Below are 18,927 nucleotides of genomic sequence, written 5' to 3'. Positions count from 1 at the left end.
CCCTTTCCCTTCTTCCACTAACACGCGCTATGTACTTAAAAATGAATAATCGGCCTCGTTAAGCTACCGCATTTGATCATAAATAAACATATTTAAGAAAAAAATTACCTCGCTTCATATTGCACTTGCAAGCTGTGTGATTGATTTTCAGCGTCAAAAAGGAATGCTTTAATCAGATTGCACGTAAATCATGTTCACAAGTTTTTGGCCTAGAAGCAATGAAACGTTCCTGATCCCACGAAGAAACCCTACAATAAAAAGCAACAGAGGAGTAAGACTAACAACGGGTCAACTACCCTGTGCAGGCTAAAGGTCCTGATCGAGCATATCCATTTACTATAGACACGCATAGTCTGATAGTCTATTCTATATGTATACGATTCATCTTTAATGCGATATTGAGCAAAAGCAATCGGGGAAAAACTATGCCGGTACAGCTGCATTCCAATGCTACTTGTTCCAAGAGTGCAATTTGTCGATCAATTTATTTCCAGCACGCGAACAATTCTATGCAAAGTGTTCGTGACCCGTTTTAGGGATAAATAGTATTCTTCCTTTACGTGCCCCGCATGAGCTAGATAAGTAGTGTTTTATATCCGTTTAATTGAATTAAATCAGTTACGTATATCAATCATGCGTTGGCATTCAATAGAATTGAAATTAAGACAAACTATAGGAACTCGATAATCCTATCGAAGGTGCTAATTACATTTGCTTTGATTTGGCTGTTTTAATTCGAATTTTGTATAAAAGTCCATTGAACCCTCCAGAACCTTGTCAGTAGGCACAGTGAAAGTGTCTAGGACGGTGTTGTTTAGGGAAAAAAATACAACTGTGTCAAATTAAGTGGTTCTGTGACGGAAAAGCTTAGTTTATTTTTTGTGTGCTAATGTGTTGTGTTTAAATTCAAATTAGTTCAAAATGTCCTATCTGGATCATCTGCATAACAACTATACCGCGCTGAGGCCAGAGGCACGCCTTTCACCGGAAATACGTTACCTAGGCTGGAATGTGCCCCCCGAAGAGCTGAAATACATTCCAGAGCATTGGCTGAAATATCCCGAACCAGAATCGTCTCTATATTATTTGTTGGGGTTGTTGTATGTTGCCTTTACCGTATTCTCCCTGGTTGGCAACGGGTTGGTAATATGGGTCTTCACGTCGTAAGTTCACCTACAGCTGCAATGCAATGTTTGCATCGCTAATTCGACATCTGTATTTACAGTGCTAAATCTTTGCGAACGCCTTCCAACGTATTCGTGGTGAATTTGGCGATATTTGATTTTATAATGATGCTCAAAACACCAATATTTATTTACAATTCGTTCACCAAAGGATTCTCAACTGGCCACGTGGGCTGCCAGATTTTTGCGTTCATGGGATCGATATCCGGTAAGTTTTTTTTTACCAACTACACTCTACCCGCTCCTCAAATTATTTCAATTTGAATTGGGTCATTAAGCCATTTGCTGCTTTTGATTTTTTAAAGATACGTAATTGAGATTTTCTTCACTTTGTTGCACGCAAAATAACAAAGAAAAATTATTAAAGAAATTGAATTTTTGCGACCACACCTCCATTGAACTACCTTGACTCCTATGCTTTCGCTGGAATAACTGTCAAAAATACTAACCCATGTGGCTAAATTCACTGTCATGGAAGACCGATAGTGTCAAACGAGTACGTGTTTACATTTTTTTTGGAAAATCAATTAAAAATCATTGTGAAGCTTCAAGAGTTGAAGATAGATATTGTTATATTTAGAAACGTGAGCTCTATTGGTTTATGAAATAAAAGAAGTATTTTATTTTTCTTTTAATGACCCAATTGACTGGAAAAAGGGAATGTTACAATCATTTTTGGGGCACTCGATTCGAGTTTTCGTTGCACACAAACACGAATATTTCACCATTTCCTGGCCCTTGCTGTTACTATATTGGTTCTTAAGAATGAAGCAAAGATGTTGATGTGATACCCTACATCTAAAATTAATAGGAAAGCTTTATTATGTTATCATAATAATTGAAAAGGGAAATAATCAAAGAGAGGCTTTCACTTGCACATATTACCGTTTGAACGATTTTGTTTGAACTGGTGAACGACTGACGAATTTCTGCTTACTAGAAAATAACTTCAATAATACTTCTTTTCATTGTTACAGGTATCGGGGCCGGTGCTACCAACGCATGCATTGCTTACGATAGGTAAGAATTTGATGCATTTTTATTAGATTTTTTAAGCCGCCAACAATTTTTTTCCCGTGACCAAAAATGAAATCGTTCCATCAACGTTGAAAAACTCTAATAACATTTTTGTTTTTGCCTGGTGCTACACCGTGTAATAAAAAAGGTAGACTAATGAGTGTTGCTACGACTACACCGCGGTGTAGTGCACTGTCACAATCGAAAATGCCATAAAATCTAGTTAAACAGCTACAAAAGATGTCTCGGTACCGTAAAACGAGATATCTTTGATTACCGGGGTAAGTTTGATCAAATGAGACTTTTTTCAGTAACGTGCGATAAGAGGATTCCCTCTAACAAAATCATCGAAACAAAATACAAACCATATTCTAAACATGTCCAACATCTACCGACAACGATTATTTTGTCATTTAGTGTACCGTTTATGATCACAAATTTAAATTGAAAATGATACAACTCTAATGCATAGATTCAATCTGTTCAAACAATACCTTGCATATTAATGAAATGAACCAACTTCAACTGAACTGATTACTTTTTTAGAAACCGTATATATTTTTATCCAATAATTTATTTAAAAAATCGGAGATTTTTTTGCTGACTATTTTATTTCGACTATTTTCCCAAAAAAGTTCAATAAAAGTCGACCGTGTCCTTCCAGGCAATTTTGTTTTCTTACGAGACGACACACTATCGGGCCATAGAATCGCCTGCAGATATGCAATTTACACAACATTTGGAGCGTTTTTTCTTATTTCGATACACATATTTTGCTGATCAAAGTTTCCCAAAAAAAAAACGAATGAAAATTTACAACAAATTTATTTTATTTTTATAATAAGACGAAATAAATTGCCAAACAATTTGGACGTTTTCAATGTATGGGTACCAGCGCTTGTTTTAAAAATGCAAACAGTTACATCTACCTGATTTGAAGAAAGTTATTCGAAAAAATTAAGAAAAATTAAAAAAAAAAATTATACACACTTAATTTTTTCTGCCGAAACTCAGCTTTTTCGCATCTTTTGCCGAAATCTCAACAGCTGAGATCTCAGTAAACAATGTTTTTGCTGAGATCTCGGTAAAAGTGACGTTTGTTAGCTTAGACTCGGAAAATATTTCACCGAAAATCAGCAAACAAATTTCACTTTACTGAGATATGAGTTTCTAAATTTGTTGACTACACGGCTGTTGGGAAATTGCCGAGCCGAATTAAGTGTGTATGTTCCCCCGTTTTACGATACATAGGAAAAAGTGCAAAACATTTACACATATTTTGATATCCATATACAGTCGTGATCCGCTAGCTGGGCAACAGCCTCTGTCCAAATAACGAATTTGATTCACTAGTTGGAACAACTGACAAATGGCAAAAACTTTTGAAGAAGACGTGAGTAGTGTGAATGCATCGGCTCACATCTCTAAATGTCAGATTGTCAAAGTAAATTTCACATGATATTCTGGCGTTCAGATACTGTAACGGGGGCTGACAGCGGGTGTGATAGGACGAAGTAGTCGGCTCTACACGTTCTAGGCCTAAATACCACATGCCCTAAAGCAGCCCTGACAAGGCGAACCAGCGCCGCTTTAAATAAGCGCTTAGCCCAAATCTCTGTCCTCCCGTGATCCTTCACCGTTACTTCAAGGTTGTTGCAGGCCTAGCTAGCCGCACATAAAAATAGCATGCTCAGGAAGTTCAACAAGAAATTTCGGATGGACAAAATTGGCACAGACGTACGCAACGGAAACGGACAAGAGGCTGGAAACTTGGGACATGGAACTGCAGGTCGCTTAACTTTATCGGAAGCACTCGCATATTTGGCGATATAGTGAAAGACCGCTCGACATTGTGGCGCTGCAGGAGGTGTGTTGGAAGGGGTCTACGGTGCGGGTCTTTCGCGGGAACCACACCATCTACCAGAGCTGCGGCAATACCCACGAGCTGGGAACAGCTTTTATGGTGGTGAGGAAGATGCAAAAGCGTGTGATCGGATAGCGGCCGGGCAGTGACAGAATGTGCAGGTTGAGGATCAAGGGCCGGTTCTTCAACATCAGCATAATTAACGTGCATAGTCCCCACCTCGGAAGTAGCGATGACGACAAGGACGAATTCTACGTGCATCTGAAGCGTGAATACGATCGCGGCCCAAGACATGTTGTCAAGATCGTCATCGGCAACCTTAATGCTAAGGTTGGCCAGGAGGTGGAATTCAGACCGGTAATTGTAAGGTTCAGCGCCCACCAGCAGACGAACGAGAACAGCCTAAGACTAATCGATTTCGCCACCCCCAAGAACATGGCCATAAGGAGCACCTTCTTCCAGCACCGCCTCCTGCACCGATACACCTGGAGATCACCGCAACAAACAGAGACGCAAATTGATCATGTTCTGATCAAAGGACGGCACTTCTCGGACATTATCGACGTAAGGACCTATCGGGGCGCTAACATCGATTCGGACCACTATCTGGTGATGGTTAAACTGCGTCCTAAACTATCCGTAGTGAACAGTGTAAGATACCGGCGCCCACCGCGGTATAACCTGGACCGACTGAGGGAAACCAACGTCGCGACAAGGTACGCGCAGCATCTTGAAGCAGCGCTGTCACCAGAAGAGGAGCTCATCGATGCTCCCCTTGAGGACTGCTGAACCAGGACTAGAGCAGCCATAAGCAGCGCTGCGGAGAGCGTCCTGCGATACGTACAGAGGAGTCGACGGATTGGTTCGATGGCGAGCGCCAAGAGATATTGGACGAGAAGAATGCAGCACGCGCAGCGATGTTGCTTCAAGCCACTCGTCAGAAAGTGGAGTCATATCGACGGAAGCGAAAACAGCAGACTACTGCCTCCACCTTTCGACCACCTCACGTTCGACCGTCAAGATGCCACCTTCCTCTCTCGATACAGCAGCTCCATCTCCTCTCTCTCAAACTCTTCCAGGCGGCGCTTTTTGTCCTGAAAATCAGGCCGGTTTCATCAACGGCAGATCAACAAACGACCAAATCTTTACTATACGGCAAATCCTCCAAAAATGCCGTTAATGCCAGGTCCCGACACATCACCTGTTCATCGACTTTAAAGTCGCATATGACACGGTGGACCGTGTGGAGCTTTGGAAAATGATGGACGAGAACGGCTTCCCTGGGAAGCTGACAAGACTGATTAAGGCCACGATGGATGGTGTAAGGTGTTGTGTCAAAATTTCGGGCAGCCTCTCGGGTCCGTTTGAAACACGCAGGGGACTAAGACCAGGCGATGGGTTGTCCTGCCGGCTGTTCAATATAGCGCTGGAAGGTGTACTGCGAAGAGCGGGGTTCAACATGCGGGGCACGATTTTCACGAGGTCCGGACAGTTCGTGTGCTTCGCTGACGACGTGGACATAATCGGTAGAAACAAGGAGACGGTAGCAGATCTGTATACGCGACAGAAGCGCGCAGCATCATGAGTAGGACTGACGATAAATGTGTCTAAGACGAAGTACATGCTGGCTGGCGGAGCCGATCGCGATAGAGAACGCTTGGGCAGTAGTATTACGATCGACGGCGACGAGTTCGAGGTGGTTGACGAGTTCATCTATCTAGGCTCATTGGTGACTGCGGACAATAACACCAGCCGGGAGATCAGAAGGCGTATTATCTCCGGAAGTCGTGCTTATATGGGCTCCACAAAACTTTGAGATCCAGGAAGCTTCATCACCGCACGAAATGCGCCATGTACAACACACTGATTAGACCGGAGAAGGATGAACCACGAACTTGCGCGACTCTATGGTGAGCCAAGTATCCGGAAAGTAGCTCAAGCTGAAATGTTACGGTGGGCGGGGCATGTTGTGAGGATGCCGGACAACAATCCCACCAAGTTGGTTTTCACCTCTAACCCGACAGGTACAAGACGGAGAGGAGCGCAGCGTTCCCGGTGGCTGAACCAAGTGATGCAGAACCTGGCGAGTATCGGGCACCTGAGAGGTTGGAGACAAGCAGCAACTGACCGAGTGACGTGGCGGAATATTGTGGAACAGATTAAATCATGATAAAATGATGTAGAATCAGAAAATAATAATAATAATAATAATAATAATAACGTAGCACCCTCTTGCGATTCTACTGTGTAATAATTCAATTTTAAATAAGTGGTAGTTCAAAATTGGATTTAATTGTGTGGATTTTTCTAGAATGTAAATTCCCACTCTTTTTTATCAAACCGTTGATACGTGCAGATCATTTTCGGTGAATCGAAAATCGAGTCACTTCTCACAACATCAGGTGGTTGCAGTTGCAAGAAGCGTGCTCCTTCTAATTCTTTAAAAATGAGTAAAATTTTCTTCCAGATCAAAGAAAAAAGCACAATCGCATTGGTGCTCTCGCGAACATTGCTTCAGCTAATGGTATAGAGTCTTCGAGTTTCAATACCTATTGAGGCAAGCAAAGTTGGAGAAAGGTCACTTTTCGATTACGTCGAAGGATGATCTGTTCAAAGATCTTCACGGGTGTCTCTTTTCAATCCCTCCTAACTCATTCATCCCCTCGCTGGTTGGACACTTTTTAACTGGGCCGCTTTTTAGTTGGACCTCCGCTAGTTGGCCCATTGTCCAACTAAAAAGCATCTGAACGTCAAAATCTCGTGTCAAATTTGCTTTGACAATTAATCTGACAATATTTAGAGATGTGAACAGATGCATTTACACTGCCAACATCTCCTTTGGAGAGTTTTTGACATTTGTCAGTCGGTCCAACTAGCGAATCACGACTGCATAGTGACCTCTTCTCCACCAGACCGTTTGTCAATTTCCTGCATTTCATATAAACAGATTCGTGCTGCTTAAGCATTTCACAAAATTCCCTTTTGAAATCATCAGAAGGTGATAAATCACTATGCGGTAAAGATGCCCAACGCTAGACGTATTTCATGTCTACGTTATCAACAATGATATTACCTATAACAGTACAAATATTACAGATCGTAGAAATGGACATAACGTCACTATTGTGCTATCTTATGACAAGCGTCATTTTGCACATTTCCTGAAAAATGATTTTTAAAGATTGAGATTGAATATCTTGAAACTTATAAATGGTAGAAACAATTCAGAGAAGAAAATTGGTGCTTCTATCTGTTATGTATTAATCTCTCAATTATTGCGAAGATCGGTCATATTGAGAGTTATCGTCAAAAATGTAAACAAAGCACGCACTTACATGTGTCATAAGTGTGTATTGATGACAAAATTTGTTGGAAAGTCAATGTTTGTATGTATATGATTTATGGACTCCTAAACGGTTTGACCCGGAGACTTCGGTTTTCGGGAGCGATCTCCGTGCCTCCGAGTTTTACATCAATTTCTCCGGGTTTGGGGGGAAGAAGCATATAGTTTCAATTTTTGGAATTAATTGATTCTTTACAAAATATTTCAAAACTCTATGTTAACTATTACTCTGGTTCAGAATTATTTTGCCCGACTAACCCTTGGTTTCAAGAGGTTTCAAGGTGGTGAAGATGAGTTCAACAAATATTGCTGATTTCTTTCACAAAGTAATGAAAATGAAAAACAAATCAAATTTACTACAATTTAAGGAAAGTAATATTGCGCTATATGCTAAAATTGAAATGATGCATCCCACTCGCTCAAAATGGCGTAAAAAAGTTATTTTGCTACAATTTTACCAAATCACTTCACTAGTGGTTCTTACGACCAGCTGCACCAAGGTATGTCAGATTTGCTTTAATCCAACTAACTATAAGCCAACATCTAACGAGTTATTCCGGTGTTGTTGCTACTCCTGCAGCGACCCTTAACTGTTGGCTAGGGAGGCGAGTTTTGCCTCTTTGTTGCGACCTCTGGTAATGAATAACCGACATCACATGCTTCCCATGAGATGCCACAGCCTTGCCCCCTTTGCTCTCCTTTTCCGGTTAGTTGGGAGGTAATGCTCGTTCGACTTATCCTCCACAGCGAGAGAAGCTGGTGCTTTTGCATTCTCAGCACGGAAAAATAAAAAGGGAAGTAAAATACTCGATTAACCGATGGAACCGTCCTCAAACGTGAAAAATTTACAGTTTTACTTTAACGTAGTAATAAAAAGCGATTAAAGTGTACTCTAAAATACCAAACAATTGCTTTGATTCCAATTTCTGTCTAGTTCCACGCAAACTCTACATCCAACAAATCGTCAAACGAAATGTACCAAGGAAAGTGTATGTTGGATGAACCTTTCTTTGAGGAAGTCACTTAAGAAATAAATTATCCTTCATCTACCCTAACCCGGAGAAATTAACGTAAAACCCGGAGGTCCGGATATCGCCCCCAAAAACCGGAGTCTCCGGGTGAAACCCGGAAGGGTGACAACCCTAATCAAAACCAATTGCATATTGAACCAATTGTTTGAGAGTAGTACATCATACTCAACGTGCAACCTAAAGAGACTAAGGTTATAGTATGATCAATAACGTAGATGGCCACGCCCACGCAGGTCAATTTTGGGATGGAAAGGAATGTTAGTTCAACACTTGTGACTATTATGACCGAGTAATTCTCTGCATCATCCACACGTGTCGCAGGATAGAATTTGTGTTAGTAGGTAGGGAAACGAATCAGGATATATCTTGTTAGATATTGTGATTTAGCTAAGTACTCACGCACTTTATCTTTTCATTTTAGATCAATGTTTTCAGGAGTGTGACCTCCAGTAGAAATATGAATGCCGTTCATATAGGTCTTTTGATAATCATTCTTCCGCGGGGCGTTACATTAAAGGATAATGCCGCGTGGAATATAATAGAGGTATCTATTCATCTATAGACAATATGATCTTAGCAATATGTACGAAAGTCGCTTGAGATTAATTTTCGATAATTCTAAACGAGCAACTCTGAACTCTGAAGTTCCGAAGTACTGCAAACTTTCCAAAGTTTGCAGTACAAAGCGCAAAAGTATAAAGGATATCCCAAATGAATATAAAAATTCACTGTTAATGATACGTTGGCATCTCCACTCCAGACAAGTTTCCATAATTGGGTTAAATACCAAATTGCAAACGACATGCGTAATAAATATAACAAACACAACGATAAGGTCTTCGGCGGTCCAGAAGAAGAATGGACCGACTACCACATGAGCGGCTCAAACTCGAAAGAGTGACCTAGAGTACTGCACTGGATGATTTTGAAGAAAGGACCAGAATTGCGATTTTACGAAGTTTTAGCTTCCGATGGCCCTACGTTTTCTGACAGAGCCAAGTTCTGTAGTGTTCAAGTATGTACCACTGTTTAGGAAAGCAAAAGTAGTACAAAGCTAGTGTCAGACCTTCATGAGACCTCAAGAAGTCACTTTTAGAGGTATTCGTCAATGTAGATTTGTCGGTAGACAGTTTCAGAGTAAATTAAAAGAAACTGGCTTATTTTGACACATCTACAGATCGCTTGCCACACAAAAAACTTTTTGCGTAACTCAACAGCTTCATCTTAGGCGAATTCAAAAAATTTCTTGTGTGAAAGTTTGCCTTTTCTGAATACGTTTTTTAACCCAAAGCTTTGGACCTTGGCGTGGAAGAGCCGGTATATTAATACATGGTGTTATTTAGTGTAGAATTAGACTTCGTCCTGTACAGCTATTGTACGACCGCCAGAAGAAACCAGTACTGCTGAAATAGCGCAAAAAATGATAGCCCGCCGGACACCACACGGCTTACAATCCCAAGACACAGTGATTTGAATCTAAAACTCTTCGCACTTTTCTCGCTACATATCGGTATTCAAGCAGAGTATCAAAATTCTAAAAACCGCACTATGTAGAGATTTTTCAAACAAGTAATGTGGCATATCACAACAGCGACGAATAAGACATGCGTCAATATAAAGAAAATCCGACAGCTTTTACTACACACCCGAAAGAAAACAAAACCACAATCGTTCTTTCTATGACTTGCGTGGCGGCCTTACCCCTTAATCCGATAATATTCAGATATGTACATATGTTATGTTGCTTTAAAATGTTGTTTTCCCTCTTCAACAGATTCAACACTATCGCTCGTCCTTTCGAAGGTAGACTAACACACACAAAAGCGATCTTCATTACGGTGCTGGTGTATCTATATGCTATCCCATGGGCAACACTGCCGTTGCTCGAAATCTGGGGTCGGTTCGTACCAGGTAAATTCCAATGCATAAATACAAAACAAGTATGTTGTGATTGACAGTAGCTCGCACATAGTAGCAATTAAACGGTACTTTTTATGCTTTCAATAAAATCGGTTTATTGACTCAAATTTTTACATCCTGACACTATCAACTAAATGTGGGACAAATCGTCGTAAATCGCGCTCACTCGCGCAAGAGGAGGCAAGTTTCTATCTGCTATTCCGAGATGGAAGTCCTACCAATTCAAACCGGTTGATTGTATTTTTAATGTCATTTCAATCCATCCACTCTGCCAATTCAGTTTGCTTGTATTATCGATTACAATCATAGAGTATCGTACCCCATCAATTTACGCTTGTCGATTGTTTTATGAATGAGTGTTACTTTTTTTTGCTACCAAATGCATATGCTATTATGTATGTGATGTTTAATTAATTTAATGCATTTTAAAGTAATGAAATGTCAACGAAATGTTCCTCTCTAAACAACCGATATAGTCACGTTGATGCCAAGGTTCCCATTGTCGGCGAAAAGCTGCGCAATTGAGGTATCAAACACAAGACAGTCTGAGTTGAGGATCGCGCTGGCCACTCCTTCATGAATAGATCTCGGCATTGCTTCCCAGGTTAACCGGCGGCGGTTTCCATTCAACTCCAATCGGTAGGCAAAATTCTCCGCTTCCTTTCGAGATCCAATTAGTTGAACGATCGCATAGAATTGCTGATGGCCGTCATATTTTTCTTGTTTTTCAAGCACCAGCATAAAGTGGTGCCCGAAACAAGACTGCATCATGACCCAATCGACGGCACCGGGGAGATTGATGTCCGTTGCGAGAAACACAATGTCCTCGCCCTGTAGTGTGGTAATGCTTTTGTGGGACATCATCAGATGGGGCATTACGTAGTCTAACGATCCTTGCCATTTACACGAGGCGCCCGGACAGGGGCAGAGATAGGGTCGGAACTCGCAAGCTTCCTCATGTTCGGCCTTCTCAGTGTAAACTAGTGAGACGGTACAGCCATGGTTTGAATGTTTACAAGGAAATTTTACATTTGAGGCAACCTTCTCCATTGCCAGATTTCGAATGTTTCCCAGAGAGCCGCGGCATGTGGGGCAGCAGGTTAATTTTGAACGACAGCTTGTACACACCAAATGGCCGCTTTGGCACTGCAATATCGGTGGCAGCACATAATCGAAACACACCGGACACTCGAATAACGATGCCAAATCTGCTGAAATTCCATTATCCCCTGCGCCTACCGATGATATAGAAGAATTAGAAGACGACGAACCTGTGACCTCTCGTCTTTTCGGATTATTAATTTTATTCGACATTTTTTCGTGTCTAGCAGCTGAATGGCAGTGCTCTGTTTAAGCCACGAACCCAAAATATCGCTACACTTCGAGCAACGATTGTCACCACAAACACTCCTTTACACAGTTTGTCCGAATCGAAATTGATTTTGATTAGAAAGCTAATTACTTTTCAGCTGTACTGGTGCTCTGCCACCTCCCTCTCGTGTATTTTTGCGTCAGGTCACTCCTATGCGAGTGATACCGAGAAATATGAAACTGCTAGTCACTATCGCATTTCCATCACTTCTCAGGCAGTTTTCGCGACGAATTACGACCTGCAGAAACAAATAATGATAGCCATAACGGGATTTTTATGGTGAAAACTATTGAAAATATTTACTCTAGCACTACGCACGGATCCACGATTGACTGAAAGTTTTTTCTTTTCGCTCTGCGTAATGTTTTTCCATTGAATCGCGTTTCCACCAAGATAGATGGTTGAGAAAAGGTTGGCACCGTGAATTCGTATGAACGAATATGACAATATTGTAAAATATTGCATATGCAAAACAAAATCGTGATGTAGAACAAGTATTTTAATATACCAATAGGCTTTTTTTCGTGTTACCTTATTCAGGTCATTTATAACCAACTACTGGAAGCGTTTGTGCATGAAAATAACCAATGCCTTACTTCCATTATCTTGCATGTCGCATGTTGCGTGGTTAAAGTTGTGTGAGTTGTTGCAAGGTATATCATGGCAGATTTTGTTAAAGGTATGATCATTTTTCAAGTGACAACAGTTGGAAATATTTCAATGTTTTGACACTTCTATGCAAACACTGAGAAATAAAAATATGTAGAGTTAGCATACTTTTTATCCCCGTCTCTTTTATTCTGCCGTGATTTTTATGCATTTTCTAGCATACAGGCAATAAAAAACTGTTTGTTTTGTTTGTTTGTTTTGACTCAATCTCGTGGTATCGTGAAGGAGGGGAAAATTAGGTAAACCGTGTTGAGAGCGTGGTCAGGAGTGTTTCAGTTCTAGATTCATAATTTTGACAGTTCTATTATATAAAACTGAAAATTTTAAAACTAGAACTTGCTGTCCCCAGCAACAGTTGTAGCGGATGTTCTATTCAGTTTAAAATTCATGTCTCGCCATTCCTTCAGCGTTACTGCATTCAAATTTATTTTTCCCCAGTCTATCGGGTCTAAGTGTAAGTGCTGAAAACTTTGCATGTATTTAAAACACAGTTCTAAACGTGTTTTAAAATCAGCAACAAATAGAACGGAGTGTATAACAGTTTTAAATTTTGAAACAAAACTGTTCGAAATAATAAAACAAAACGCTCTGCTGGGGATGTGAATGTTTCAGTTTCAGTTCTACTTTGAAACTCCTATACAAAATAAAACGCTCCTGAACATGCCCTGTAGATACCTTTTAACCACGGCAAAATCACAACTCATTGATAAATTTTTTATACCCAACCTTGAATTCAATATACTAAAATTTAAGTTAAATTTACCCAATTTTGAGTATAACCCAAACAACTCAAAAGTACCTTACCTCACGGAAGACCTCGACTGAGTCGAATCTCTCGTTTTGTTTTTGACAATAAGTGCGAAAACGACGCACAACTCAAAAGTAAGTAAAAAGAACGTATTCTTTGGGTTGTTTTATTGTTGCGTGTATACTTCTAGTCTGGGACGGGACTTGCCGATAGATGTTTTCGTCTTCTTTTTCTGTTCATTCTATCGTTTGTCTCGCATAGCCTCTCCATTTGCCTCACATAGTTTAAATGGACTGGCTGCATTGACAGTACCCCTGGCTGCATTTGACGTTCAATTTTTTGCTATCGATGAATAAAGTTTTGCGTGAATACTGAGAAACAACAATATGAAAAGTTCTCAGAAACATAGGGTAACCAACCTAATTTGGACCCGTACATATTTTGGATCCTGTTAATGTATTTGCCCCCTGCACTGTCAGGTTTCTCTGTGTTTGTTTGGTTAGACGCAACAATTACATTCCTTGGGTTGTTCTTTATGTTACAATTTCATTAGTTCATCTCTAATTGTTTAAAATTAAACAGAATCCACATTTTTAACAAATATCACCGAAAACGTTTCATATTTCAACGATAGCCAGGATCCTGGCTCGAGTTACCGATGGACATTTTCAAATGGATTCAAATATACAATTGTAATATTTCTGATTTTATATGTATTATGCATGCTCCGTGTTTGAAAAGGTTTCTTTATGTTTTATCTAAATTAATGTGGGAGATTCCGAGATGTGAAAAATTTATGCTGGAAAGAAATGTCATTTTCGAGTTTATGTCAATGCATGGAATATCCATTGACAGTTTTTTTTTCAAGTGCAGTAATTTTGGAGTATACTCGTGCATGTATTGCAGTAAAAAACATAGGCAATCAAATATTATTAACGTTAACGTAATTTCACTTCCTCTAGGGGTCCAAAATTGGTTGGTTACCCTAATTGTTAAACCCTGGGACAAAAAAAAAACAACTAAAAAGCGGTTCAGTTAAAAAGTGTCCAACCAGCGAATCACGACTATACTCAAAATTAAGTAAATTTCTCGCGAGTTTTTTGTCAAAATTCTCTTTGAGAGAAATTACCGGAAAACCATAACTCGCCGAGAACGGTTGCTGACATTTAATGAAACATTTTTTTTCTCTTTTGTCTACTGCTGTGATTTATAATCGGCGAGTAATGGTTTGTCCAAAATTTCCTCTCAAAGTACATTTTTACAGTGCTTACAGGCCCTTTTCAAAAAACACGCCGTGGTCAAATGGAAACGGTTTACCTAAAATCACTAAGAACTGACGTGCCGGTACCCGCATAACAGTTCCATATGCATTTTCATCAGTTTTGAGTTAAGCTCAGGGCTAAGTCTCATTTTTATTTAACTATCAAATTGAAAATTATTGATTTTTTCCAAAAATGTACAAAAAACGCCAATTAATGTAATTTTATGAGATTCAAAATTAATTCTTTATGAACTAATTTCACGAGAATTGGCCTGACAACTCAAATTAGATTAGATTAGGTTTTATAGAAGGATCGAATCTATTTTTAATGTGATGAATAGTTTTTTAGAGTTTCGGATTCTCCTCGTCAGTAACCAACATCAACTTAATGGTAGTTAAATAATTCCAATCCAGCACCAAATTAGCGCAAGTTAGACACTAAAATTCAAAAATTCACACGTCTTGCATGAATTCTAAACAACTTGCTAGTACCAAGTGATGTCTCGGTAGTAAACAATGAAGTTCTGTTTGCCGACAAGGAATGTGAAACAAAGGCATCTTTTGGTATAAGAACCAAACGCCTGGTACTATTCAAAATTCCCAAACGGGAAAAATTTTGGATAAGACCAAATTTTTGTACATAAAGGCACTAGTTTTTTAGTGTTTTGGATTCTCCTCGTCAGTAACTAACACTAACCTATTGCTAGATAGATAAGTCCAACCCTAATTACCATCGAGATATCACTCGGTACTGGCCAATTGTTTAGCATTCACGCAAGACGTGTGACTTTTTGGATTTTAGTGTCTAGCTAACGCCAATTTGGTGCTGGATTGGACCTATCTAACTCTACATCATCAATGCCACGTTTTCTAGACTGTCTCTGTTCACTACCACTAATAATTCTGTCGCATGCAAGGACCTTGTTTAGAGTGACTTTGAGAACAGTTAGACTATTCTGTTTTTAATTTTCCACATTTCGAAACATGATTAGAAACTGATTCAAATATTTTTCATTGGTCTGTGAGACCAGCAAAAACAATAAATATCACATAAGTGATTAATAACAAAATCGTAGAAACAATATTTAGAAGCTTTAGAACAGATAGCCACAACATCTGGCAACGTCCTTTAATATTCACACTTTTTTCCTTTTCCTAGTTTAATAATCGAGCTTCCGACTTTCACAGACAATTGCATTTTTATTATTTCAGCAAAACATTTGGCATTAATAATACTAAACCAAACATTCAACCGCGACTAAGCTTGGTTTGCGTTTTCTTTTCAGAGGGTTATCTTACGTCATGCTCATTTGATTACCTCACCAACACCTTCGACACTCGCATGTTTGTCGGCACGATCTTCACATTCAGCTACGTATTACCGATGAGTCTTATTATTTACTACTACAGTCAAATCGTAAGTCAGGTAATTAATCACGAGAAAGCACTTCGCGAACAGGCCAAAAAGATGAACGTGGACTCGTTGCGCTCCAATCAAAGCCAGGCAAACACATCGGTTGAGGTGCGAATAGCTAAAGCTGCTATCACTGTCTGTTTCCTGTTCGTTGCATCCTGGACACCATATGCAGTGTTGGCATTGATAGGCGCGTTCGGGAACCAGAGTTTACTGACGCCAGGAGTTACCATGTTTCCGGCATGTGCTTGCAAATTCGTTGCTTGCATCGATCCATACGTATACGCTATCAGTCATCCGAGGTACAGAATTGAGCTGCAGAAGCGTTTGCCTTGGTTAGCCATTACTGAAACTCTACCTACTGATAACGCATCTACGACCACCGAAGCAGCTTCGACTAACACAGCAGCTCCGGCATCTTCTTAAATCGTAGTTAGTTACTTTTTTTCGTTGCATTTGCGATCGATAACATACCTGTTTTGTAAAATGAAGACTTTTGCAATGAACTTAACGGACACGCTAACTGGCAATTAACCTGCGCTGGTATTTAATTTGTTTTTGAAATAACTTGGCAAATCATAAATGAACATCTAATAAAGACCATTTTATTGGCAATTCTTTCCTTTTATTTTAACTGTACAGTTTTGCTACTTCAAACTCACGCTTTTTGCTGCAGGCTTACCAATCTTAAAGTATAAAACATAAAAATGCCACAATTTGTTCAAGAAAGCTATAATAATAAAAATTGACAAGGAGTTTATGTATTGATGAGTAATATAATTAGGAATAACGAAGGATTGAAAAGGATCGTAAAAAATACCAACTATGGCTAAATTATCGGCGCAGTGTTATGGATACTTAATATTCAATTAATTTTTCCATGCAAATAAATTCATAAAGAATTGTCCAATCAAAATAAACAATATGCCAATGTCGGAAACTATTGAGAAAGATATTGTGATATTTGATTCCATTATTTTTTTTTTGATAAAGTTGTCTCATCAAAGAAACGTGATTCTTTATAATTGAAAAAACGCTTGAAATAGTGGTGCATTCTATCAGCCTTTGATTAATCGAATTACTGAGGAGAAGTCTCCGTTTGCTCTGTTCCTTAAAAAATATAATGTTACAAGAGCGTCCAATGAAGGTCCTTCGATGAACCAACGTTGAACCAACGACACGACCAGCCACTACATGAAACAAATAGAAGAAAAAATGTTCGAGTCATTTACCGCCAGTTACCAGTACATTGAGTCACCCCTCGATAATAACGAAAAATTAATTTTTACGCAACACTGCTGTGGTTTTCGTATCTTGGCAATCAATAAACTGTTACAGCAAATAAACAAAGCTTAAAAATTTAATAACCATACGGCGGAACAAAATTGCTTCTAATGCATTCTTTTGTTTTTGGGATCTACTCCGGTTTAATCTAAGATATAAAATCGTCAAAGTACGGGCGAAAAGCTGTGTAAGGCTTTAATTTTAAAATCTGCGTGCCTGCTCATCTGTGATGCGAAATCATCACGATATGAGCGGTTGGTGGGTGCATCACGGTAGTGCATTTGTTTTAGCGAAATAATTAAAAAGTATCCATCATCAGTTAAGGAGAGTTCTCTGAGTATTGGGTTCAAGTGCGATACTGATCCCATCTTCCAGCCCACCAAAGGAATTGTGTTCCACCGAGAAACAATCTTTCAAATTGACGGCGGGTTTGCTCCAAATCCTTCGACATTGCCACGTTTAAGTTTTTGAATCGTGGTTGAATCAATCGTTGGTTGAATGTTTGAGGCATTTTATGATGTAGGGGAAAATTTGAGAATGACAACGTAATGTTAACAATGATTCCGAACAAGCACCCAAACATCGTAGGTTGATAACAAGGAAGGGTCGCAATGATTTCCTCTTTACCGCACACACATAAGTAGTCCACCCACATGGAGCCAACCCGACCCATTTTTTATCTCAAAATCGACATGAAGATTGATTTCACCAATGGCCTGAGGATTGGCAAACGAAAAAAAATGAAGTCCTCAGCCAAAAAATAATTTTATTCCCATAACATTTAGAACAAGTATTATTGCAATTTTGTTGTATATAGTAGCAGTGTATTTTTATTTCAAGGTACCCAAGAAATATTAATACTGGACAATGCATCCAGGATTTGGATCGTAGTATCTAATCTCTGAATAACATCGGGAAACGTGCAAATTGAGGCTATATAATCTGATTCTAACGATGCCTCTGTCGATTATAAGTATGAATCAGCTCATGAATCTCCGCGTCATTGTCTAACAGAAATTGCGCAGAAAATTTGGAAGCGTACAACTTCAATAGGTTCCTTGAAAGCGTCCCGCATTCATTCTGGAAACATCTAGTCACTCTAAGTATATAACTTTTACATCCGAACCAAGTTAATATTATAGAGATCACGCCGGCGGAAGTGGCGTTAGGGACCATCCATAAATGACGTAGCATTATATGGGGGAGAGGGGAGTTTTGTATTTTGTGATGATGTGTGACGACAGGGGGGTAGGAGGTCATGTCATGCTACGTAGCTTTTTTAAAGGGTAATAGGGGTTGACCTGATGCCACGACAATCTTACCCGTTACCCGTAGATTTTTTACGGGGACAACGAGGGGGGTGAGGGTTGCCGTCAAGTTACGTAATTATCAGGGGGGTATATAGAATTTTGTGACGAAATGCTACGATGGGGGAGGGGGATGTTAAAAATCACTCAAAAAATGCTACGTCATTTATGGATCATCCCTTACCCCAAAACGTTTTTGTTAGCAAACCTTTACATTCTACTAATTGATCAGCCTCAATCTCGTTCTTAAGGCATTCACAATTTTTCCCTTTAATGTCATGTAACTAGTATTTCCTTCATTTTTCTTTCCGTTTACTGTTCCCATCGGTAGCTACTTTCGCGCGTGAAATTACTCATATGATATTTGAGGGAACAATAATCTGGAAAAACCTTACACAATTGCTTTATTAGATATAATAAAAATGTATTAGCAAGGAACAACAAATCTTTTGTTTTTCTTAAAAGAAATAATATTTTAATTGAATGCCAAATTCCTGCTTTTAGAAGTACAGA

At 39.4% G+C, this 18,927-nt stretch overlaps 2 protein-coding genes across 2 annotated transcripts; one reads left to right on the top strand and one right to left on the bottom strand.

The window, feature by feature from the left end:
* Nucleotides 1-766: 766 nt before the first annotated feature.
* On the top strand, nucleotides 767-16,746 carry LOC131693456 (opsin, ultraviolet-sensitive-like). Its single transcript, XM_058981270.1, has 5 exons — nucleotides 767-1,163; nucleotides 1,226-1,392; nucleotides 2,162-2,204; nucleotides 10,214-10,350; nucleotides 15,696-16,746. Exons 1-5 carry the CDS (start codon nucleotides 922-924, stop codon nucleotides 16,247-16,249), a joined length of 1,143 nt encoding a protein of 380 aa, XP_058837253.1. The 5' UTR covers nucleotides 767-921; the 3' UTR covers nucleotides 16,250-16,746.
* LOC131693457 (E3 ubiquitin-protein ligase sina) lies at nucleotides 10,429-12,142 on the bottom strand. The gene is made up of 2 exons (XM_058981271.1): nucleotides 12,035-12,142; nucleotides 10,429-11,969 (listed from the first exon to the last, which is right to left on the bottom strand). Exon 2 carries the CDS (start codon nucleotides 11,671-11,673, stop codon nucleotides 10,819-10,821), a length of 855 nt encoding a protein of 284 aa, XP_058837254.1. The 5' UTR covers nucleotides 11,674-11,969; nucleotides 12,035-12,142; the 3' UTR covers nucleotides 10,429-10,818.
* Nucleotides 16,747-18,927: the final 2,181 nt, after the last annotated feature.

The sequence above is a fragment of the Topomyia yanbarensis genome, chromosome 3, assembly GCF_030247195.1.
Source record: "Topomyia yanbarensis strain Yona2022 chromosome 3, ASM3024719v1, whole genome shotgun sequence".
Classification (NCBI taxonomy): domain Eukaryota; kingdom Metazoa; phylum Arthropoda; class Insecta; order Diptera; family Culicidae; genus Topomyia; species Topomyia yanbarensis.
This window is presented reverse-complemented; position numbering and strand designations above follow the sequence as displayed.